The 26,456-nt window shown below is 40.7% G+C and overlaps 2 protein-coding genes across 4 annotated transcripts in view; both read left to right on the forward strand.

Moving 5' to 3' along the window:
* Eip78C (Ecdysone-induced protein 78C) overlaps positions 1-26,232 on the forward strand; it is a 43,947-nt gene extending 17,715 nt beyond the window's left edge. For 2 of the 3 annotated variants that reach the window (XM_069508924.1, XM_034983638.2), the window contains 7 exons: positions 12,490-12,620; positions 20,938-21,079; positions 22,153-22,419; positions 23,112-23,290; positions 24,483-24,596; positions 24,971-25,150; positions 25,639-26,232. In XM_069508924.1, the coding sequence (XP_069365025.1) occupies positions 12,490-12,620; positions 20,938-21,079; positions 22,153-22,419; positions 23,112-23,290; positions 24,483-24,596; positions 24,971-25,150; positions 25,639-25,875 (1,250 nt within the window). In that variant the 3' untranslated portion in view covers positions 25,876-26,232. The remainder of the gene's footprint in view (positions 1-12,489; positions 12,621-20,937; positions 21,080-22,152; positions 22,420-23,111; positions 23,291-24,482; positions 24,597-24,970; positions 25,151-25,638) is intronic. The other variant, XM_069508925.1, reaches the window with a different exon arrangement.
* Positions 17,466-26,456, forward strand: part of LOC117995400 (chromatin complexes subunit BAP18) — a 102,758-nt gene continuing 93,767 nt past the window's right edge. The window contains exon 1 of the mRNA XM_034983418.2: positions 17,466-17,475. The gene's annotated coding sequence lies outside the window, so the exon portion shown is untranslated. The remainder of the gene's footprint in view (positions 17,476-26,456) is intronic.

The raw sequence follows: 26,456 nt of genomic DNA on the forward strand, positions 1-26,456 counted from the left end.
AATTAGTCTGACACCATTAGCTATTGTTTTATTTGGCTGACACGATTACTTATTAAATTGCGATTTATGAAGTTCAATGCGAAATTATTATAATGGTTAAGTAAGAATCATTTACAAGTAACCATTGTTGGCAATATACCTAACTACCCACGTTAGGATTTACTGAACTTTCGTCGATATATAGCAAGGCGGATATTTTCATCTGAAACTCAGCAATATTTTAACCAATTCCACAAACTATACTTACTGCAAATTATTACTTACATTTTTATTACTTCTTTTAGTAATTCATAGTTACTAAAAAAACAGTGATAGCCTAGTGGTTGAGACGTCGGCCCACTATTCGGGAGCTCGGGAGATCGACGCCGTGCACTCACTTCTAACTTTTCGAAGTTATATGTGTTTTAAGCAACTAAGTACCAATTGCTTTAACAGTGATGGAGGCAAACATTATGAGGATACATGCCTGAGAGTTCTCCGTAATGTTCTCAAAGTTGTGTGAAGTCTGCCAATCTGCACTTGGCCATCGTGGCAGACTATAGCATAAGCCATTCTCATTCTGAGAGAAGGCTCGTGCTTATCAGTAGGCCGGTGATTGAAATGATGATGATTATTCATAGAGATACCACGATCCGAGTTATGTATGTTTGTGTTTATATATTTTATCTAAAAAGGGAAAAGCTGACTGACCGATCTATCAATACACAGCTCAAGCCACTGGACGTATCGGGCTTAAATTTGGCGTGCAGATAGCTATTATGACGTAGACTAGCTAAGCTAGATCAGCTAAGAAAGTAATTTTGAAAATGTAACTCCTAAGCAGGTAAAATAGGGGTTTGAAATTTGTGAAGTCCACGCGGACGAAGTCGCGAGCATAAGCTAGTGGCTTATATGCACGCTGTGCATCATAACATTAAGAGAAACAAGCGTGACCCTCAGTATAATTCTATAGAAGATATTTTTAGTTCGCGATGCTTCGTAGGGTCGTGTCGTCTGGAGGAATGAATTTTGTATGACCCTATGTTAATTTCGTGAGACCGAATAAAAACCTACAGATGTTCAAAACAAGAGAGACTACTTGTACTTACTTGTAAAGAGAATGTTAAAGGTTCTACCTTTCACTGGAACTAAATGTCTCAAAATTTTCTACAATAAGATACAATAGCCAGGGCTATCGCTTCTGCTTCGATAAGAGAATGAAAACATATGTCTATCTATGTGTCTATTACTGGCCTAGCTGCTGAACCGATCTTGACTAAATTTGGCTCATATACGAGCACATAATGTGCCGCTATTTTCTTAAGCATTTTCCAATGTGTCAAAAAATGCGCAATCCTGGTGCCAATAACTACTTATTATACGTAGTAGGTATGTATCTATACTTGCATGTGTCACACACATAAGCAAATGAATTCAATACAATTGTATAAACTTTACAGTGATGTTTAATTTTTTTTTAAAGAATATGTCAGGCTTGTGCTAGGAGTAGGTACGACAATAGTGCAACGGGCGGGTTTGAACCGTCGACCTTTGCCCATCTGAGTCCTATAATAACTTTCTCTAAGAATGTATGCATTTTTTTTAATTTAATAAAATAGTTTGAAAAACCAATAGACGTTGGGGTCCCAAGATGCTTAAATCGCAACCTCGCACCGCAAACCGCAGTGTTGATCCCGACATGACCTGTGCCACAAAACAAAGGGATTTAGCGTTCCGGTACAATATCATGTAGAAAGTCCAGAAATCGATAGGAGCTGGGGCATATCTATAATATATAAAAAAAAATTACAAAAAAAATAAAAACCGACTTCGTTACATAAACACTAAAAATTGAAAAATAATTTAATTTATTACCGAATATATTATGTATACAAGAGTTATTATAGTTCCATAATAATACTTTTTGGTGCCGGTGCCAATTAGCTTTAGCTGCGCGAATCGTCTAGACTTCATATTTTTATGGGACTCCACAATGGCACCTCATTGTTTGGCACCGACCCCAAAAAATATTATTATGGAACTATATTAACTCTTGTATACATAATATATTCGGTAATAAATTAAATTATTTTTCAATTTTTAGTGTTTATGTAACGAAGTCGGTTTTTATTTTTTTTGTAAAAAATGTTTATTTCACAATTTTTAGTGGCCCCATGGAATTATGCTATGACTGGTTAAAAATCTACTGTTTACTAAGCTATTACACTGATCGCGAGCAATTTACTCTTATCCGTTGAGGAGTTCCAGTATCTATCTTCGAAGATGTTCATCAGATCTTCACCAAATTGAAATGGGACTAACTTTGAAGTATACCCTTTCAAACAAAAAAAGAATTTTCAAAATCGGTCCAAGCGTTTGAGTAATTGGGGAACATACATAAAAAATAAAAAATAAAAAAAAAATAAAAAAAGATTCCGACGAATTGAGAACCTCCTCCTTTTTTTGAAGTCGGTTAAAAAATGAATCACTAAATGTGTTGCTCATCGCAAATCTCGAGAACAGCTGAACCGATTTCGCTAATATTCCTTGAAGTACGAGGATGGTTCTTATTGTAGAGAAAAAATTAAAAAAATTGAATCGACTGTTAGGCGGTACGAAGTTCGCCGGGTCAGCTAGTGTTTAATATTTACTGCCATGTACCCCTTCCAAGTTAGCCCGTTTCCATCTTAGACTGCATCATCTCTTACCACCAGGTGAGATTTTAGACAAGAGTTGACTTGTAATGTAATGCAAAAATTGTCAAGTGCGAGTCAGACTCGCACACGAAGGGTTCCGTACCATCGTACAAGAAATAACACTTTTTATTATTTGCTGTTGTAGTGGCAATAGAAATACATAGGTACCTACTCTGTGAAAATTTCAACTCTCTACCTGAAGTTGTTAAAGTTTGAAAGTGGAAAATAGCAATATTTGTTTATGAACACATTTTAATATTTTTCTTGTGATATAACCACAAAAACACGGTTATCAGATTTTTCCCTCGTGTCTGCTATAAGACCTACCTTCCTGACAAATTTCATGATTCTAGGTCAACGGGATGTATCCTATAGATTTTTTGACAGACAGACAACAAAGTGATCCTATAAGGGTTCCTTTTTTCCTTTTGAGTTACGGAACCCTAAAAAACTACTAATCCAAAGAGGCATCTGCTTAGTTTAGGACTATTTACATTACCAATTTCCAAGGTATGGTTTAATACAATTATTCGGCTCGTTTCTGGTCCAAAGGCTCGCGAACCTGTGCGTGGTCCGTGGAGCGGGGGGTGAGGTAGGGGGGGGGGGGGCGGGTCATCGACCGCTTGTTATGCAAGCCTCCGCTTGATAAAGACATGTTTGCTGTTTATACCAAGCCAACTTTCACATTAACTTAGGTTAGGGATTTGAAAATAGTCCAATTTTACCTTTTTTACCTGACTGCGGTGAAGCCCAAAAGAGGTTGTTTGTTTGATCTGTATGTAAGTACGTATGTATGTCCGTTCTTATGTCCGCTCGTAGCTAATCAACGGCACCATAGATTTTGATAAATGATACGTCATTAGATTTGTCTTGATGGCCCGAGTGTCACAGGTTACCTTCCTTTGGTTGCGTAAGTTCTAAAAAGCAAAAAAACAAGCTTTGTATTTTATGTGTAAATAAGAAATTGATAAGGTCATAAACATAAATGTAAGAAAATGCATGGCAAAGTCAAAGTCAAAGTCAAATGATTTATTCAAAATAGGTAATAAATTACTCTTATTGATGGTCTGGTATGGTGTTAGATTTGTAAGATATAGTGGTGATAATTATAACGCAAACTTAAAACTAAAGCTACGAGGGTTCCAAACGCGCCCAGGTCTGAGAAGAGCCCACAACAAACTCAGCCGGGTATTCTTTTTATTATCACCACTTTACAAAAGTCCTTTTGCAGTCCTAAGTAGTCGGTTATGTAGTGCACTTCACATGCATGTTGCACAGATACGAGTTATCTACGACGTAGTTAGTAGGTAGCTCATAAAGCTTACGAGGTAAACTTACGCGCAGACTCTTGATTATTTTTATGGTGGTTCTTACGGAGAGAAAAATTTAAAAACTGTTAGACGTTACGAAGTTCGCCGGGAGAGCTAGTATAAGTATAAAAAAAATTTGCAATATGCATGAATACAAATAATGACTCTATGTTAAACACTAGCTGATCCCCGCGGCTTCACCCGCGTGGATTTAGGTTTTTAAAGATCCCGTATAGCCTATGTCACTCGAGAATAATGTAGCTTTCTAATGGTGAAAGAATTTTTAAAATCGGTTCAGTAGTTCCAGAGATTACCCCCTACAAACAAACTTAACGACATTACCTCTTTATATAATAGTATAGATTATGTTAGGCAGTTTTTTTCAGTCACCTATCTAAGCTTGACAAAGTTTACTGAACTTAATATAAAAAATCAATCAAGTGTGAGTCAGACTCTTACACGAAGGGTTCCGTACCATTGTGCAAGAAATGACACTTTTTTTTTATTCTACCAACAAACACCGTCAACGGGTTGGCGGTGTTGGTTGGTAGAGTTATGAGTTTGTTGGCTATTTCTCCAATCTTGCTGCAACGGAGCAAAGGATCAATGTGATTTTTTGTATGGGGTATATAGTAACGTCTAAGGCTACTTTTTCAACATCATTATCGTCATGATAAACATCATCAAACCATCGCCGACCGTCTACTTAGCACGGGTCTCTCCTCATTTCCAGAAGAGACCCGTGTCGCTATGCAGCATGGTGGTCTATGGCCTAAACTTTAGGTCATAGTCCGCCACGCTAGCCCAGTGCGGATTAACAAACTTAACACATCATTCTTTAAGAACATTATGGAGAACTCTCAGGCATAGGTAAAGGTGTACATACCTATGTTTTCTTTTATCATTATAATATAGCAAGTGAGATTTAATTGCTTAAAATTGTTAACGTAATCTCCGAAATGTTAGAGATGCGTGCCTGATGGGATCGAATCCCCGACTTCCCGAATATAAGGCCTCTTCGCTGTTTATTTAGGAAGTTCTTTGATTAGGAACAGTTGCGGAGAATTTCCTTTACTTCATCTTCATCAACCGATAGACGGCCACTGCTGGACATAGGCCTACTGTAGGGACTTCCACACGCCTCGGTCTTGCACCGTCTGAATCCAGCGGCTCCCTGCGACTTGCATTATGTCAGCCGTTCACCCAGTGAGGGGTCTTCTAACGCTGCGCTTTCCAGTGCGAGGTCGCCATTCCAGCACCGTGAGACCCCAAAGTCCATTGGTTATTCGAACTAAGAACTCAGCTCATTGCCATATTTTCAGCTTCGCAACTGTTGAACCATATCAGTTACTCTTGTTTTCCTACCGATTTGATCACGTAGAGAAACTCTAACAAAAGTAAATCTCCATCGCCCGCTGAGTTACACTGAACTTTCTTATGAGGCCCATAGTTAGCGCTCCTTACGTAAATGAATAGAAATATTCTAATAGCCCTAACAAGAAAGTACAGAAGAATCCTCGTGATTTTATACTTGTTGCTTTAATAAAAGTAGCCCGTATAATATAACTTTGTATTAGAAAGAGCTTTGAATAAAACAAAGTACACTGCACAGACCCAATGCGGCTGAGAATTTACCATAGAACCATAGCGTCGATGGACAGGACGATGGTGCCCAAGTGATGTTTCAGAAAGGGACAGGTGTCGAACATGCAGCGCGTGCGAGCAAGATGCAGGAACGGTTAGTGCAGGTTCAATGCTCGACTCGCGCGCAGTTTGTTGAACTGTAATCATTGCTTTGGAAAATCGTCAGGGTTGTTCCACAGATACATAATACTTGATCTGAATCATTTTTTGATTTAAATACTAGACGATCGCGACTTCATTCGAACTAGTTTCTGTTTTTTAAATACTATTAGATAATATAATAGAATTGAATGAAATTAAATTGAATTGAACTCTTAGATATTCTGGATAAAGGGAGCCTATATCCGGTCTCCGGGATGCAAGTTATATCTGTGCTGAGCAGATGATGCCCGGGACTTCGTCGACGTGGATTTAGGTTATGTAATATCCTGTGGGAACTCGGGATCAAAGAGGCTATCCTTGTGGTGATCTCCTTCATTAAATGTATATCTATATATTATGTTAAAAAAAACCAGCCAAGTGCGAGTCAGGTACGTGCAACGAGGGTTCCGTACTCAATCGTATTTTTTCGACATTTTGCACGATAATTCAATAACTATGATGCTTAAAAATAAATAAAAATCTGTTTTAGAATACATAGGTGAAGACCTTTCATATGATACCCCACTTGATATAGTCACTCACTTTGAAAGTTGAAAATACTAATTATTAGTTCATGACCACAATTTAATTTTTTTGTGTGTGATGTAACCACAAATTTACGGTTTTCAGATTTTCCCCCGAATGTCAGCTATGAGACCTACCTTCCTGCCAAATTTCATGATTCTAGGTCAACGAGATGTACCCTATAGGTTTCTTGACAGACAGGCAGACAACAAAGTGATCCTATAAGGGTTCCGTTTTTCCTTTTGAGGTACGAAACCCTAAAAAAGAAAAACCTGACGGACTGATCTATCAACGCACAGTTCAAACTACTGTACGGATTGGGCTGAATGCACATAGCTATAATGACGTAACAATAGACATCCGCTATGAAAGGATTTCTGAAAATCAAAGTCCTAATGGGTTTGTGTAAAGTGTAGTCCATGCGGAAGAAGCCGCGGTTATAAGCTAGTTATTACTAAAAGCTCGTGTTAACGCGAATACTTTTATGGCACGCGCTGGGTCCTTCCGCTGGCAGAATATACCTACCTAGTATCATCATCATGATCAACCCATCGCCGGCTCACTACAGAGCACGGGTCTCTTCTCAGCGTGAGAAGGGTTTTGGCCATAGTCTACCACTCTGGCCATGTGCGGATTGGTAGACTTCAGAACATTATGGAGATCTCTTAGGCAAGCAGGTTTCCTCACGATGTTTTCCTTCACCGTTAAAGCAAGTGATATTCAATTAATTAAAACGCACATAACTCCGAAAAGTTAGAGGTGCGTGCCCAGTCCTACCTAGTACCTATAATATTCTAGTATTAACTCAGGAACAATGCTAAGACAGAGAGATGAATAGCACTTGCAGCTCTGTACTATAGGGCTATAGGGCTATAGGGCTATAGGCTATATAGCTCTATAGGGCTCTCTCTGTTACTTAATCCCATACAAATGAAAAAGACAAAAACTCAGTGGGTGTTAACCGTTTTGAGTCACCAACCAAGCTGTGATAGTCTAGTGGTTAGGACGTCCGCCTTCTAATCGGAGGTCGGGGGTGCGATCCCGGGCATGCATCTCTAACTTTTCGAAGCTAAGTGCGTTTTAAGTAATGAAATATCAAAATATCGTGAGGAAACCTGCATGCCTGAGAGTTCTCCATAATGTTCTCAAAGGTGTGTGAAGTCTACCAATCCGCACATGGCCAGCGTGGTAGACTATGGCCAAAACCCTTCTCACTCTGAGAGGAGACCCGTGCTCTGTTGTAAGCCGGTGATAATGATGTACCAATCACAAGCGAAACTATGTTTTCTGTAATAGGTACTCTATTAGAGAACCTATTTTTTTTTTTATTTTTTTTACGGCCCTGGATAACAGTAGAGAACCTATGTTATCAAAAAACCATAGAGTAAGTAAATCAAAAACATACGAAATTCAATTCGAAAACATAGTTTGTGATTGGTTAATGACTCAAAATGGTTAACGCCCAGTGGGTTTTTGTCTTTGTCTTTTGTCATCTGTATGAGATTACGTAACAGAGAGAGCCTTATAGTAACTTCTCCCTGTGGTCATATAGTATACACCCAAAATAGTGAATTCACAGCCCTGAGTACTCATGAATAGCAATCTCCGACATCGCGCGGGCGTCTCTCTCTCTTGCGGGCGGAGTGAGCGGGATGGCGCATTCGCGGAAGAAAGTAACGCGACAAGTTATGTAAGGAGATACACACGGATCGTGCGCCACTTGCCTCTTAGCCAGCAGCCAAGTGCTTGAAGTTTATAAGGGTTTCATCGCTCTCATCGGTTCTAGGTTACTCATCCTTAGTGATTAAAAGCCCCTAAATAAATAAAGAAAAAAAAAACCTTAGTGATTAATAAGTTGATTCTAATCGCAACAAAATTTTAGAGTATTCGTCTCTGTTTCTTAACAATTGTAACAAGAAAAGGACAGAATTAAATTTAATTTAGAACTGTCAAACCGCGGGACTTTAGGTGCCAGTCGTGAGCGTGAGCCTATTGCAGAGTGCACTAAAGTTTTTGTCCTTTTTTAGCAATATTAAAATGAAAAGGATGCAGATACGCTTTTAGAGAAAAATATCAGAATCGTCCCCAATATTGACCGATTAATGACAATTAGGAAGATATGGTAATATAAGTTTGTACTCGAGAAGGGGTATGATTCGCTTTGAGGTTTTTGTTGAAGTTTGAGCCGTTTTATATGTAGAGGACATATAAAGGGCTCGAACTTGTAGAAGGTCATTTCTGACCATAACTCTCTTGTAGATTTGCGCCGCCTCGATCCAGCGGCTCCTTGTGACTTATTTGATGGCATCTGTCCATCTAGTGGTGGGTCAACGCTACGCTTTTCGATAACAGGTCGTCATTCTAACACCATGAGACTCTCTATCTCGTTTCGAAGATCTATCGATTCTTCGAATGTACCCCGCCCATTGCCACGTGAGCTTTGCAGCTCGTTGGGCTATGTCCTTATTTCTGATTTGACTACGTAGAAAAACTTCAAACATAGCTATCTCCATTGCCCACTGGGTGCAATACATAAAGGATAGTACTGCAGAAACCTTCTCGGAGAACGCATAAGTGTCGTTACTTTTCCGGCGCTTTAGACCTTCTGGAGTTTAGTTTTTCACTCGTATGATAATTTAATTGTCAATTCGCGGTAATAAGGTCCTATGAGCCATGTATAGTGCGCCTCTAACGCATTTCAGCGAGAAGTTATTTTTTTACCTTCAGTCAGTTAAGAAAAAAAAGATAATAAGTAGTGCATACATTTTGTCTGGCCGTGTGTAGCGCGGAATAAACTTCGTTGTATCGCCTATCGTCCGTAGTGGCCACTGACTATACCAGTTCGTATTTCTGCATTATACCAGAACTAGATGATGCCCGCGACTTCGTCCGCGTGAATTTAGGTTTTTAAAAAATCCCGCGGGAACTCTTTTATTTTCCGAGATAAAAAGTAGCCTATGTCCTTCCCCGAGATGTAAAGTTACTCTGTACCAAATTTCATCAAAATCGGTTGAACTGTTGGGCCGTGAAAAGCTAGGAGACAGACGGACAGACCGACAGACACACTTTCGCATTAATAATAATAAATAGTAATATAGTAATATAGTATGGATCACAGGCGATATAATGCGTTAAAAAAGACTCGTCGCGCGCCATTTTAACTTTTTGTGTCAAATTTCATGTGAGAACAACAACATCCCGTGGGAACTCTTTGAATTTTCGGGATTAAAAGTAAGCCCTTGTCACTCTCCAGGTCTTTAACTATAACCATGCAAAAAATCACGTCGATCCATTGCTCCGTTGCGACGTGATTGAAGGACAAACCAATAAACCAACAGACAAACACACTTTCGCATTCATAGTAAGGTAGTGAGGTAGTAATATAAATAGTGAGGTAGTGATAATATGGGTAGTGATTTATTAAAAACTAGCTGATACCCGCGACTTCGTTCGCGTGGAATTAGGTTTTTTTTTTAAATCCCGTAGGAACTCTTTAATTTTCCGGAATAAAAAGTCTATGTCACTCTCCAGTTCTTTATCTATACCCATGTAAAAAATCAGATCAATCCGTTGCACCGTTGCGACGTGATTGAAGGACAACCAACAAACCAATAAACCAACCAACCAACAAACAAACACACTTTCACATCCATACACTAATATTATAAATGCGAAAGTGTGTCTGTCTGTCTGTCTGCTAGCTTTTCACGGCTCAACCGTTCAACCAATTTTGACGAAATTTGGTACAGCGATAGCTTGCATCCCGGGGAAGGACATAGGCTTTTTATCTCGGAAAATCAAAGAGTTCCCACGGGATTTTTAAAAACCTAAATCCACGCGGACGAAGTCGCGGGCATCATCTAGTTTATAATAAGTGTACTGATAGAATCTTCTCCATTTGCAACGAGTGTAGACCAGACATCGTGGATAAGCGTTTCTCAAGCGTAGCTTAGTCGTCTCGTTATCCTTTGATCTACTTGTCTAAGTAGTACCCACTCGCATATAGCCTAGCTAGAGCGAGCGTGCTGCTCAGCTCGCGGTCTGTGCAGTGTAAACACATCATCCGGAACCCTAAATCCTTATGGACTAAGAGCGAGCGCGTGCCAGACCTTCATCCATACTTCCATACTAATATAATAAGTGCGAAAGTGTGTCTGTCTGTCTGTCTGTCTGCTAGCTTTTCACGGCCCAACCGTTCAACCGATTTTGATGAAATTTGGTACAGAGTTAGCTTATATCCTGGGGAAGGACATAGGCTTTTCATCCCGGAAAATTGATGAGTTCCCACAGGATTTTTTAAAACCTAAATCCACGCGTACGAAGTCGCGGGCATTAGCTAGTTATTTTATAAAAGCTAAAAGTTTCTGTGCGTATTGTCCCCAACACAGAAAGGAGCGACCAGTGACTATGAAGTTTGGATCATGGTGGCTTTGGCAGATAACAAGGTAATGAAGGTGTACAAACCCCCTGCCAGACGCCCTTACACTTTTAAACTTTAAGGGCGTCTGGCAGGGGGCTGCCACCAGTGGCGTGCAGGTCATAGAGGCATACATGCACTGCGTACCCCAGTTGTAATAGCTCAGCATATTTTTCATGATGACCTGCCAGTAAACAGGTTCCTACCTAACTAATGCCTACCCTGGCTTAAAAGTCTGTGGACGCCACTGGTTACCACGACACTTAGTGTCTGGCAATGCATGACGTGATTTCAAATACTATTTCGAAGAAAATAAAAAAAACAAGCTTATGCCCACGAATTCTTCCGTGTGCAGGACTAGTAAAATTTCAAACACCTGTTTTACCCCTTTTGGGATTGAATTTTCAAAAATTCTTTCTTGGCGGACGTCTACGTCATAATATCTATCTGCATGCCAAATTCCAGCCAGATTCGTCCAGTAGTTTGAGCTGTGCGTTCAGTCAGTCAGTCAGTATTTCCTTTTATATAATACTAGCTTATGCTCGCGACTTCATCCGCGTGGATACATAAATTTCAAACCCCTATTTCCTTTCTTCTTCTAAATCCTTTCTTAGCGGATGCCTACGTCATAATAGCTATCTGCAGGCCAAAAGCTCGATCCGTCCAGTAGTTTGAGCTGTGCGTTGATAGATCAGTCAGTCAGTCAGTCAGTGCCCTTTTCCTTCTAATATTTAGATTAGATATCTATATATTAGACTTTAGAAACCATGTGTAACTCCTAATAGACATAAAATAATTGAACGCAAGTTTTGAGAAATGGAACTCATCTGAAAACAAAATGTCTATTTTATGAGACTTACCTACAGTATTGGACAACCCTAGAAAGGAGCGCGTTGAAGTCTTTTGGACCGCGTGTGAATCATTGTTGACTTCACATGACGCTGCGTGCGTTGTTTTCTGGAAATTGGATAGTTGATAAAAATCAATAGTCCATACTACATAATATTAAAATGCGAAAGTGTGTATGTCTGTCTGTATAGCTACTAGCTTTACTCAGCAATGAGGAATACGACTATAAAGAAAAAAACCGGCCAAGTGCGAGTCAGGCTCGCGCAACGAGAGTTCCGTACGACAGTCATATTTTGTCGACATTTTGCACGATAATTCAAAAACTATGATGCATAAAAATAAATAAAAGTCGGTTTTAGAATGCACAGGTAAATACCTTTCATATGATACCCCACTTGATACAGTTATCTTACTTCGAAAATTGAAAATACTAATTATTAGTTCATGACCACAATTTTATTTTTTTGTGTGATGTAACCACAAATTCACGGTTTTTAGATTTTTCCCGAATGTCTGTTATAAGCCCTACCTACCTGTCAAAGTTCATGATTCTAGGTCAACAGGAAGTACCCTGTAGGTTTCTTGATAGACCGACAGACAGATAGACAAACAAACCCTCTATCCATCTAGTAGTTTGAGCTGTGTGTTGATAGATTAGTCAGTCAGTCAGCTTTTCTTTTTATATATATAGAGAAATCAAAGCTTCTCCATTGCTGGACAGAAAACCCAATAACTGTTTGGTCCTTTTCCGTGAGGAAATTATGGATACCACCGGCCACGGTTGAGCTCAGTGGTTATAGACCAAGGAGTCAATTGATACTTCTGCAGGATCATCGTTCCCATCTGTTATTGTTTGTGTAATTATGTGTGAAAAATAAAGATTATTTATTTTATTTTATTTATAATGATAACCTGGTAATGTTCACAGAGCAACAGTCGGAAGCGGCGGGCGGTGCGGGCGGCGGCGGGGGTGGCGGCAAGGCGGCGGCGCCCTGCAAGGTTTGCGGTGACAAGGCCTCTGGCTACCACTACGGCGTCACTTCTTGCGAAGGCTGCAAGGTGGGTACCGTCCATTATACGTGAGATGCCTGGTGCAGCTCCCCGCCAGATGCCGCCACTCCAGAATCCAAGCAGGCAACCTTGTGTCGCTGGAGAGCCATTCCTGCCAATGTAGGTTTTGTTTCATGTAGGCATTTGAGCAGTACGTGTTCCAGTGTGTCTTCACTCTCGAGGCTTGCTCTCTCCACACCATAAGGTAAAAAATCACCACGAGGGAAAAAATCGACCCCACTTTAAGTGTGTGAACCTACACTAAATAATTGTTCAAGATATTTACCACTTTGCGTGATTAATATGTACCTATACCTACCCATGCCAAATAACAGCTTTCTAGCACTAATAGTCTCTGAACTAAGCGGTGGACGGATGGATGGACGGCGGACAGACAGACAGCCAGACGGACATGACGAAACTATAAGGGTTCCTTGCTTACTATGGAACCCTTAACATGAGCGTTGCATCCGGCTTCAGGCTCATGCATCAGGCTTAAGTTGCCGATTACATTAAATCATATTTAGAGCCTCAATAGCTCAACCAGTAAAGGAGTGGACTGAAAACCGAAAGGTTGACGGTTCAAACCCCGCCCGTTACACTATTGTCGTACCTACTCCTAGCACAAGCTTGACGCTTAGTTGGAGAGGTAAAGGGAATATTAGTCATTTAACATGGCTAATTATACTTATTATGGCTATTAGTACTTTAGCTTCACAACCCGTTAATGTAAGTATGTCAGTTACTTTGGTACAAAAACAAATACCTCTAATAGATAGATCTAGGAACACTAAACCAGCCACAGCCCCACTGCGGTTTCCTTTTAGACCGAAGCTAATTTAGAAGATATAAATATAAATCAAACCATCCAGGAACGGGACCTGCCACTTATAAAGCCGTAGCACACAGCACCGATTTCATTTTCTTTGTAATATTTTTCAGTGTCACTCACTTTCTCCCAGATTAGCGCGTTTCCATCTTAGATTGCATCATCACTTACTACCAGGTGAGATTGCAGTCGAGGGCTAACTTGTATCTGAATAAAAAAATAAATAATAAAAACTGAGGATTGCGGCTCTCTTTTATTTAATACTACATTTAGGTTTTTTAAACCCCGTGGGATCTTTTTGATTTTCCGGGATCAAAGGTAGCCTATCCTTCCCCGGGATGCAAGCTATGCCTGTACCAAATTTCATTGAAATCGGTTAAACGGATGGGCCGTGAAAAGCTGGCAGACAGACAGACAGGCAGATGGACAGACAGAGACAAATAGTCATACGCACTTTCGCATTTATAATATTAGTATGGATTATTTAAGGTACTTCCATTTTTACTTTAAAACCTCATTATTTTTCGATTTCGGGATGGGTAAAACCTTCAATTTCACATCACAGACATGCTCGTAGTGATGATTTTAAAAACTAAGTAAGTAAACCTATTTTAAGAGTATAATCTCCAATTAGTTTTAGTAGTAATAGGTATTATGGATTAAAATAGTGCGTAGAATGGGGATGAGCGCCGGACGGGCAGGCATCTGCAGGGGGCTCTGTGGGCGGAGTTATTAATAGCCTGCAACAATGTCTCCCGTGCTCTCCGAAGTATGCCGCCAGAGAACTTAAGTGAGGTCATAGAAATGGTATAATCAATTTTTTCTTAACTGACTTAAAAGGTAAACAATCCGCCTAGCTAGCGATCACACTGCGGACTAACCAGCCGTAAAGCATATTATGCATTCCAGCTGCGAGCTGGAGAGCCAGATGCCCTATCCTCACACCCCCTTGGATGGTGTAATGCCTGTAGCCAATGAATCCATTAACCTGGAGACCACCGTTGCTGCTTCATTCGTTAAATTTTTGAAAAGCCGGCAGGTTCCTCTGGTGCTGCAAATGTTCATAGGCGACGGTAATCACGTCTTAAGAACAGGTAACTCGCCTGCTCGTTTACCCGCTGTTTTAATTTAAAAAAGAACAAGTAGCTTTTCGCATGCTTCTCGGTGCAGATGCACTATATGTGGCCCATACGATCTTGTTACCGCATACTGACATTGAAATCATGATATGATTAAAACTTAATTCCAGAAGGTCTAAAGTGCCGTGAAAGGCTTTCTCTGAAAGGGTTTTTAAAAAATTTGTTTATCTTTTAAACTACCGTGAGTGATTTCCATTATAAATACTATCTGTCCCGTGTGTCGTGAGTAAAGCCGGGACAGATAGTATTTATAATTTGTTTATCTTCTAAATAAACTAAGGAAAACTATAAACTATACCTATTTTGTTATCTATTGCAGGCATAGACTTAATTGCAGGGGCCACGTGTTACTAACTTTAAGTGACTTACTCACACAAAATATATTTAAATATATATTTAAATAAAATAATATATCTCTAGCATACGAAACAACGTAAATAAAACTATAATACTATACAAATAAGTCTACTTTTACAATAATGTTCTATGATGGGTCAGTGCCCATCAGCACGCCGACAATCTCACGCTACTTTAACATTTCTAGACTTATTTTGATTTCTGTGTATTCCGCCCACCGTCAGTACTCGCCACACGTATGCCCTGTCGCCTGTCTCTACATGTAACACTTAACATGCCAGTTTGTTCGTGAGGCTACAAACCTATGCAGTGTGCATTTAATATTATCTTATGATCATCATCATCATCAACCGATAGACGTCCACTGCTAGACATAGGTCTCTTGTAGTCTCCAGCGGCTCCCTGCGACTCATCTAATGTCGTCATACTCGACGATGATGTCCACCAAGTGGAGGGTCTTTCAATGCTGCGCTTTTCAGTGCGAGGTTGCCATTCGAGCACGTTGGGACCCCAACGTCTATCGGCTTTTCGAACTATGTGCCCTGTCCATTGTCTTATAGGTATACAATTACCAAAACCATATGCAAAACCTACAGTATTTTTAGTTTTAATAATGATATCAAGGTGATGTTTACGCACGACGGAACGGAATCTGTATATTATCTTTAATACATACATACATACATACATCATACACATACATCCGTTGGCAAAAGTTTTTTATCATATCATGTTAGAGAAGCTTTGCCAGCTAAATAACATCTCTTATCTGTCTTGTGAGAGAAGTAACAAATCTGTGACACTTCTCGAAGGTTCCACATCGCCACAGTGTATATTATTATTAGTACTACACAGCTCCTGGTGGCACTTTGATGAGCTAGTTGTACCTTTAAAACTCTAATTGGTGTTAAAAGGTGGCCAGCCTCAAAACATGTCTGTTCGTTTTGCCAGCCATTTTAAATACAGACAAAAGTAGTTCCGTCCGAAAAAAATGATTTTATTTCAAGTTACGCCGAAGTAAGTTTTACTTCTAAGTTTTTACAAAAATAAAGCCCGAGAGAAAAGTTGTGGATGTAACTAGTAAATATACTAGTATAATAATTATTTTTAGTGATCGGGTATTCAGGCGGATTAGGTGGATCGGGTATATAAATGCAGGTGCTTGAGCGATGCGTGACAGTGGCTGGCGGAGGCCTCCGCGCTCAGTCGCTACACTACTACGAGCTACGCCGCGCGTCGTAGACCCCATGAGCTACGTGTTCACCGCCCTTCGTAGAGTTTCAGCTGAGTTTGTGTGTAAACAGTAGGTGTCGAAGGCGGGCGGGTGCTCTCTGAAGGAATTATTTACATATTCACAGGTAAAAACCCTTTTTTTTGTTTCTAAGATTGTAGTTTGTTCGATTATACTTCAAAAAAGTTTGATATTTAAATAAATAGAGTTCTTGTACAACGAAATTAATTAAAGAAATTAATTGAGCATGATTTTTTAGTAAACTACAAGAACCGGTGATCTGAGGTATATTAATTGATTTGATAAATAACAGCACCGGTGGATATTTTGGAATAGGATACATAATTGATACCAATCCAAAGGATTAGGAATTAATGATAACAATTTTTGATTTCGTCAATATTATATTTACTTGATCTTGATTACTAGTTTATTATTGGCTCTTTTCACACTAGGGCGCGTTTGGAACCCTCGAACCTTTAGTTTTAAGTTTACGTAATTAATTATCACCATTACATCAGTTATCTTACTTTTTCCACAATTGACATTAAAAAAGTTTACAATGGTACCAATTCATCCGTACTAATACCATAAATGCGAGAGTGTCTGTATGTCTGCTAGCTTTTCGGGGCCTAGCCTACATACATCACACACCGGCTTTACTCACGTGTTTATTCATTACCCGTTTAACTGATACTGACGAAATTTATTACGGAGCCGGAATATCCCGGAAACGGACATATATGCCATATATTTTTGTCCCGGAAAATCAAAGAGTTCAAAGAGGTATTAATGAAAAACTTAATCTAAACGAAGTCGCAGGCATCTTCTACTAGTATTTGTTACAGAGATAGCTTGCATCCCGGAGATGGAGATCTAGAGGCTAATTTTGTCCCGGAGACCTAACTCCCGCAAGATTTTCAAAAATCTAAAACCACGCGGATGAAGTCGCGGACAACATCTAGTTTAAAAAATATGTTTTTCTGTAATTTTGTTTCATTGTTTTCTGAGAGAGAGCCAGCGCGTGCCAGACCGTCCTCATTTTATAAAAGTTGAAAGTTACTCTGCGTATTGTCTCCAACACTGGGAGGAACGTTTGTTTGGATCATGAGGGCTTTGGGAGACAACAGGTAATAAAAGTATAGTCTTATTTTTAATATTTTTTTCGGAGTAGTATTAGTAATCACGTCATGCATTGCCAGACACTTAAATGTCGTGGGAACCCCCACCAGACATCCTTAAACGTTAATAACTTATTAAACTTCAAAGGTGTCTGGCTGGGGGTGGGGGTTGCCACCTGTTATCACCCAAAGCCACCATGATCCAAGCAAACGTCCAACCAAACGTTCCTCCCAGTGTTGGGGACAATACGCAGCGAAACTTTCAGCTTTTATAAATTAAGGGTGTGCCAGACCCTGGCTGGCTCTTAGGCCAAAAGCTAGTTTTAAGCTTGTTAATTTTACCCACTTCTTAGATCTTGCACCATCCCGCGTTCTTACTTCTAGCCAATTAAGTAAATCCTTTCAACAAAGATTGCCTGAATTTTTTTGTGATAAGGCCGCCCTTGCCTCCTTTTGTATAGTTTCTTCTTTACCTATAGTCCGTAAAAAAATGATTTTTCATGCGCTATTTTAACTTTATGGGTCAACTGCATAGAGTTATGATAACCACATCACTGGTCAACTATCATGTCCACCTTCAAAATAAGGACTAAAATCACAGATTTAAAATACGAACTAAAATCGTACTTTTGACATGAAATTTCACACAAAAAGTTAAAATGGCGTGTGAGGAGTTAAAAACGCGTAATGACTTGTTTTGTTTTTCTGTACATAAGATTTCTAAATAAATACGTAAATAAAAAATCCCGCCAAGTGCGAATCAGACTCGCGCACTGAGGGTTCCGTAGTACAATAGTATTTTATCGGCATTTTGCACGATAAATCAAAAACTACTTACTAGATCTCGTTCAAACCAATTTTTGGTGGAAGTTTGCATGGTAATGGACATCATATATTTTTTTTAGTTTTATCATTCTCTTATTTTAGAAGTTACAGGGGGGGGGGGGCACACATTTTACCACTTTGGAAGTCTCTCGCGCAAAAAAAATGATAATCGAAAGCTCAATATCATTTTTGAAGACCTATCCACACGTGTGGGTTTGACTTGGACGATCTAACTTTGATGAATAAAAATATTTTTGAGTTTCAGTTTTAAGTATGGGGAACCTCAAAATTTATTGTTTTTTTTTCTATTTTTGTGTAAAAATTTTAATGCGGTTTACAGAATACATCTACTTACCAAGTATCAACAGTATAACTCTTATAGTTTCGGAATATGTGTGTATGTGCATGTGTGTATGCATATATGTGTGTTTATACATATATGTGTATGTATATGTATTGTCTGTTCTTTGTTTTTCTTTTTTTAAATATTTAGGTAGTATATTATAATATAGTAATATTATTTATTTATAATCTTTTTTTTTAATGATATAAGTAGGCATGATGTAATGCGCAGACGTTCGCATTGAGGGTCAAACCTCTGTGGTTTTTACAATGCGTGCTACCTATTATGTGTAATTTTCTCTTGAATGTTAATAATAAATTTAAAAAAAACAAAAAAAAAAAAAACAAAAGTGGCTGTGACATCCGAACGGACAGACGGACAGACAGAAATGACGAATCAATAAGGGTTCCATTTTGCCATTCGGCTACGGAACCCTAATAAATGACTTTTGTGAAACTTTTAAAACAACGTACAGAGTTCACAAGGCTTCCTCGGAAGTTACAATTGACGACAGAGAAGTCTTAGTAAGGTCGAATTGAATATATTGTTGTCAAGTTTTTTCAAAAGGTTGCAATTTTTCTCGTTGACTTATTATTTTTTTCTCGACTACGGCAAACTTTTTTTTTGCTATCGTATCGAATGAGATATCAAATGAAAGAGAAGAAAATTTTAAGTTCATGAATATAAATATAAATACCTAGTAAGTAAATACTATGTTGAAAAATTTAAATAGTTACACTGAGCGACAGAAAAACAATTTTACTGAATAAAACTAGGGCTTTCTATCGGCAGTTATCTTAGTTGGGTTTTAGTGCTTTTTAACTTTGTCTTGTTTATTTAATTACAGAGAAAAACAGAGTTATTTAAGAAGAAATAATATCTCTAGAATATAAAAGTCTCGTTAGTTAGATAAGAGAAAGAAATGATTTCGCGTGGGACAAAGTAAATAAGCATTAATTGCTTTTTAGGGTTCCGTACACGAATGGTGTCGACGGGACCATAGCACTAAGACTCCGTTGTCCGTCCGTCCGTCTGTCTGTCAGCGGGATGTATCTCGTGAATCGTAATAGGTAGAGAACGGAATTTTTTACGGAATGTTTATATTTATTGGCGCTATACCAAAAAATAATAAAATTATCAAAATGACCACCATAAAAATTAAAAAAAATATTAAAAGTGTTATTTCCGATAGCACGTCAATGCGAGTCCGGCTCGCACTTCACCGATGTTTAACATCTACTTAAATAATAGAACCACACCCATCCAGACTCTAAGATGGTGATTTTTTTCTAACTTTTCTTTATAAAAGTGACCTTTTTGATTTGCTTAAATAAATTTGACTTAGGTATTTTATCTAGACGGACCTTGCCCAATTACTCTAATTATAAAAGAAAATTCCTCAGCTCACTTTATAAGTAATAAAAATAATTAAAAATACTTACTTACCTACTTAAAGAAACCGGTCGAGTGCGAGTCGGACTTGCACACGAAGGATTCCGTACCATCGTACAAAAAATAGCATTTAATTACTTTTATTTTGTGATGTAACCACAAATTCACGGTTTTTGGATTTCTACCTTACCTAACTCGAGATTAATAATAATAATATAAACCAACTCGTAACTCGAGATTACTACCTGCCAAATTTCATGATACTAGGTCAACGGGAAGTACCCTGTAGATTTTGATTCCCCCAAATGACCAACACGACAGACAGAGTTAGGTATCCTATAAGATATTTAGCTGTAGATTTCCTTTTGAGGTACGGAACCCTAAAAACGTTGCACAAAAACGTTTTGTGCGAGTAGATTGGATGTGACGACCTCCCTGGCGCAGTGGTAAGCGCTGTGGTCTTATTAGTGGGAGGTCCCGGGTTCGATTGCTGCCAGGGGTTTGGAATTTTATGATTCCTAAATTTATAGTAGTCTACCAATCCGCACATGGCCAGCGTGGTAGACTATGGCCAAAACCCTTCTCACTCTAAGAGGAGAGCGGTGCTCTGTATTGAGCCGGCGATGGGTTGATCGTGATGAAATTTCTAGTCTGGTCTGGTGAGAGGCTTCGGCCGTGGCTAGTTACCGCCATACCGGCAAATCCGTGCCGCCAAGCGATTTAGCGTTCCGGTACGATTCTGTGTAGAAACGGGGCATGGGTTTAATAAAACTGCTATAGCATTTCCAGGTTAGCCTGTTTCCATCTTAGATTGCATCGTCACTTACCACCAGTAGGGTGATTCTCTAACTCAGTGTCTAACACTGAACGATAGCCACAGAGCTCATTTTTAATCCGTTGAAGGTTTTCTACGAAAAAATATTTTACTACGACCCAGTGAAGCAGCAATGTAGAACCAACCAACCTCGGTGGCTATAATTCTGTGTTAGACACTGAGTTAGCGAATCACCTAGCAGGTGAGATTGCAGTAAAGGGCTAACTTGTATCTGAATTTAAAAAAAAATCGACCACAAGACTGTTTGGTTGCAGGGCTTTTTCCGGAGGAGCATCCAGAAGCAGATCGAGTACCGCTGTCTCCGCGACGGCAAGTGCCTCGTGATCCGGCTGAACCGCAACCGGTGCCAGTTCTGCAGATTCAAGAAGTGCCTGGCCGTCGGCATGAGCCGAGACTGTGAGTCCTACGTGACGTCATAGGGATGGTGCCTACTACACCCTACCCGCGGAGAGAAGTTTGTATAGCGATCTCTCTCTTACAATATAATCCCATACAAATGTAGGGGTAAAAATCTCAGTGAGCGTTAACCATTTTGACACACCATCCAATCACAAAACATGTTTTAAAAAACATTTGAAATTCAATTCTACAATGGTATCAAAAACATTCGAAATTCAATTAGAAGACATAGTTTTATTTGTGACTAGATGATTCCCGCGACTTTGTCCGCGTGGATTTAGGTTTTTTTAATTCCCGTGGGAATTCTGTGATTTTCCGGAATCAAAAGTAGCCTATGTCCTTCTCTCAAAATGCTTAAACCCACTGAGTTATATGTCTTTGTCATTGGTATGGGATTACGTAATAGAGAAAGCCCTATACTAACTTCTCTCCTTGGATAGAGTATAGTGTGCTAAATGGAGCACGAGAGCGTTGCACCGGAGCGGTGCGTCAGCGTCACGCTTATTTTCTAATTTATCGAGTCCCAACGCGGAGTGCACTGCCGGTCGCAGTTCCCCGCTTGCACTCGTTCGATTCACAAGGAACCGAGCTTAATTTTTGCTATAATCCGCTGAAACAGACAAATCCGTTTGGTGTAACATGCAGCATGCGATATGCACCGCCCGCCCTCCCACAGCTAAACAGGAAAAAGCAGGAAAAGCCTGCCACCAAGCAATCCATACGCACCACCGCCACGCAGCACTACACAAATCTTCCAAAATACTCGGCGCACGTATCACTCCCACACCGACCGGAGCATCCCTATGAATTGTACACTTATGTACGAGTATATTACATGAGTGTGTTTTGGGGGATTTGTATGGTACTGCGTGGGGGTAGTGCGTATTGCTTGCTTGGTGTTTAGCAGCGGGAAGGCGGGCAGAGCATAACGCATGCTGCATGTTGCACTATATAACATGCTACATGTTGCTTTCGGTTCTTTGTATATCATGGACTTACGCAATGTAACGCCTGCTATACAAATTGTTCGATTCAATCGCCCAATCTTTTCAATAAAGAATCTTTCCTAGCCGTTAGATACGGTCGCGTGCCGAAGCGACCTCGCGAAGTCGTCAGCGCTGACGGTGTGCCAGATCTGGCAAAGAAGCTAGGTTCCGCATCGGGTCCCGACCCGGGTGGCGGCGCGGCCGAGGCGCGGCTGGACGCGGACGCGATGCGCGGCGAGTTGGCGCGTGCCGTGGCGGCCGCGCACCGCGCGCACAACACCTACACCGATGAGCTCGAGCGCACGCTGCAGCCCAAGAGCATCACGCCGCCGGAAGACGACGACACCGAAGGTGACGCACTCTCCCCGCTGCACAGTTCACGACAGATATAGAAATTGCGACAAAACCTCACCTACAGGCTGTGACCAGAACGCTGGCAAGACAGGTGGTAGTACTGATGCTTAATGATATGATTATGCGGAAAGAATATAAAAAAACCCTATGATTTTGTAAATATTTGCGATATATTGCAAATATAACATCTGACTGACGCTAAAGAATCAATGCCACGTCGTGGGTGGGGCACTAACCCGAGTTTTTACGCTATACTTTGCGGGTTTTAAAAAATACTAAATCACTAAAACTACAAAAAGAGGCAAATGGTTATTGGTATTGGATTGTGTTTAGGTAGTATAACAATAACGATAAGTTTTTGCTAGCGTTCTGGGGAGGGAACGCCCCGCGCACACGCACAGCCCCCGCGTTAACCCGATGGCGTCGAGCGCGGGTGACGTGCAGGTATATTGCACATAAAAGTGTTACCTATATCTTGTACGATAGTACGGAACCCTTCATGTGCGAGTTACTCGCAAATGCAAATGCAAAAGTTCGCACTTGACCGGTATTTTTTCACGTCACCCGTTTGTCCCTAGTGCTCAAATACCTAATATTTGACAGATATCGATTCAGGATCAAACCGAGAGCTCACTCACTCTAGTTGACTCTGCGACGGACACGCATCACGTATGCTGTTGTGTGTGCAGGGAGCGGCGGCGAGGAGGCGGGCAGCACCGCGCCGGGCCGCTCGACGGCCGCGCTGGCCAGCCTGTGGTACAACGTGGCCTTCCGCATGACGCCGGCCGTGCAGCAGGTGGTCGAGTTCGCCAAACGCATCCCCGGCTTCAACGTGCTGCCACAGGACGACCAGCTCATCCTCATCAAGGTACCACTTGTCACCCGACTAATTTTATTTCGCCTGTTTACGGCAACAAAGTGTTATTTCAGAAAGTGGAATTTATTGAATGATAAAAAATGCTGAACGGTTAATCCTACAGAATACACAATCATTCTAAAGTTCTAAAATCAATAGAAACTAATTAACAGCCATTGTAAATGTTTATAATAGGTAGGTAGGTGTTTTCTCAAAAATCAAGTTTTTTGAAATACACACTTATGCATGCATCGCTGATATTATTATGGAGGAGCGGAGGCTTCTGACACAGGAGTCTCCAACCTCTTTGGTGCGACTGTAAACTTAAGTATTTGAAGTAAACTAAGTATTTATATTTGGTTTAGTACTTAACAACAAAACATCGTGAAGAAATCTGCATACCAGAGAGCCCTCCATAATGTTCTCAAAGGTGTGTGAAGTCTGCCGATTCGCACTGGGCTAGCGTGGCATATGAAAGGAGACCCGTGCTCAGTAGTGGGCAACTTACAACGCGCTCTGCTTGTTTTTTGTTTGTTTAATATTAAGTTACTAAGTAAAAGCTATGCGAGTTCCTTTTTCTGCGAAAGTATCTTTCACAATAATGAATCTACTTAGGTTTTTGGCTCTGCGATTGTTCATGTTGCTAAACGTAATCAATTATCATTTTATCAATATTTTTTTTATTTTTAAAAAAGAATATCAGCCATACATAATAATATGTTTCAGGGCAACATCTCGTAGTGATTGTGCACTAGTTCCATACAATAGACAATTCATTGCGTATAATTTATAGCAGGCGTTTCTCGTTGCATACATTTTGTACATACATAGGTACCTACTCTTTATTAATATAACCGTCGACCTTTCGGATTTCAGTCCGCTCTTTAAGTTATTGAGATTTTTGATATATAGATTAGAATAGAAAACCTATTTATTTTTGATCTAATACGATCTTTTTCTTCTTCTTTATGTGCTTCTCCATAGCTGGAAGGTCAGCAGTCAGTTTTCTAAACTTCTCCTTGTCCATGACTAGATGCAATAGATCTCCGACTGCTTTTATTCCAGTTCACTCCCTTATATTGTTTCGTAGCCTTGAGTTCTTCCTTTTTCCCTCCGCTCTTTTTCCTATGATGTGATATGTGAATATGATGCGCGCGTATGTGTGTCGGGACTGCGTCAGTGAGCGTGCATGTTGTGTCCGCAGCTAGGCTTCTTCGAGGTGTGGGCATCGCGCGCTGCGCGGCTCGCCTCCGCCGACAGCATCGTGTTCGACGACGGCGCCGCTGTGAGCCGCGCGCAGCTCGAGCTCATGTACGACGTGAGTGCCTCTTACCCTCTATAACTGCGTCAGTAAGCGTGCGTGTTGTGTCTGCAGCTAGGCTCCTTCGAGAACCCAAGTACGTCTATACGCCAGCACTCTAATCGGAAACATAAATCAAAATCGCTCTAAGTTAAGCGTGAGCGCATGCTGCTCCGATGGGTTGATCATGATGATGATGACTACGCAAACCTTCAGATTATTCCGCCAGCCGTAGTGAGCATACGAATACAACTCGAGCTGCAAAGGGTTGCTGACTCAGAGACGGTCAAGCGGCTTGATTCCAAGCACGTAATTTTGTTTTGTAATCAAGTCGCTTGACTATTTCGGAAGCCACTCGTAGGTCGTTAATGACGGGAGAGTGGATGTTTTAGAGCGATTTCGCGCACTCGCTGTTGGGATACGCGGGCCGCGTAGCGGCGCTGCAGCTGAGCGAGGAGGAGCTGGCGCTGTACACCGCCACACTGCTGTTGTGCGCGGCGCGCGCTGGCCTCAGCGACCGCGACCGCATCGCCGCGCTGCACGCCACCGTCGACGACGCGCTGCATCTCGTGGTCAGTACCACCAGAGTTTCCAGACGTCTCGATATTTGGGTTTTCAGCCCGAAATTAAATGTCGCGCGTGGGACCGGCTCAATCCCGCTTTTTGGGGATTATGACCCAAAGAAAATTTAAAAGAACTGTATAATAAATGTTAATATATCTGTATAATATAATATAATAAATGGTAATATAATATGTAACTTATAATATATAACGCACAGCCTAAACCGCTGCAGGTTCTAGAGATCCACTAAGAAAGCATTTTTCGAAATTCTACCCTTAAGTGGGTTGAATAGGGGATTAAAATTTATGTAAGTTGGTGTGAGCATAAGCTAGTCTAAAATATACTTGTAAAAGGAAAAGGTGACTGACTGACTGATCAATCCACGCACAGCTTAAACTTCTGAACTGATCAGGCTGAAATTGGGCGTGTAGATAGTTATTATGACGTAGACATCCGCTATGAAAGGGTTTTACTGATAAAACGGTGCGGTTGCCAGGTGCGGTCGGCAGGAACGGAGAGCGGCGCGCGCTTCGAGGCACTAGGCGCGGCGGCTCGCGAGGCGCACGCACTGGGCGCCCGGCACGACGCGCTGCTGAGCTGGTGCCGCACGCACTGGCCGCGCCTCGTGCTGCCCGCGCTCTTCGCCGAGATCTTCGACATCCCCAAAGCCGAGGAGGACGACTCCACCGAGTCCGAGCGCGCTGAGGCGCCCGTCTCGCACCACCACCTCTAGACGCCTCCATCCGGTCGGCCGCGATCACGCTTGATGCGCGATTAGTAGACTATTTGTGTAGGCAGTGGGTTCGGGAAGGTGATATCACTAAAATACTTATATAATGTATTTTTTTAAATAGTCCCACATGTACCCATGTACCAGTGATACTCCACTGACCTCGAATAATACAAGTTCGCTGGACTTGCAGGACTTGCTATTGACGATTGTGTTATAACTCCGACGCAAAAAGAGGGGTGTTATAAGTTTGACGTGTGTCTGTGTATCTGTCTGTGGCATCGTAGCACCTGATCGAATGAACGGTTTTTGATTTAGTTTTTTTTGTTTGAAAGGTGACTTGATCGAGAGTGATCTTAGCTATAATCCAATAAAATCTGTGCAGCCGTTTGAAGATTATCTGCTGTTTCATTGTTAGGATGATCCGATCCGAGATCCGATCAATAAGCCAAATTCTAATAAGGCGACGCATTGTCATGGTAGTGCGTAAATGTATATATATTACACGTACCTACAATTTCAAGCTATTTTCGACCCCCTGATAACGCAGAAAGAACCGACTCTTCAACACAAGTGCCTACTAG

The sequence above is a fragment of the Maniola hyperantus genome, chromosome Z (assembly GCF_902806685.2).
Source record: "Maniola hyperantus chromosome Z, iAphHyp1.2, whole genome shotgun sequence".
Taxonomy (NCBI): Eukaryota; Metazoa; Arthropoda; class Insecta; order Lepidoptera; family Nymphalidae; genus Maniola; species Maniola hyperantus.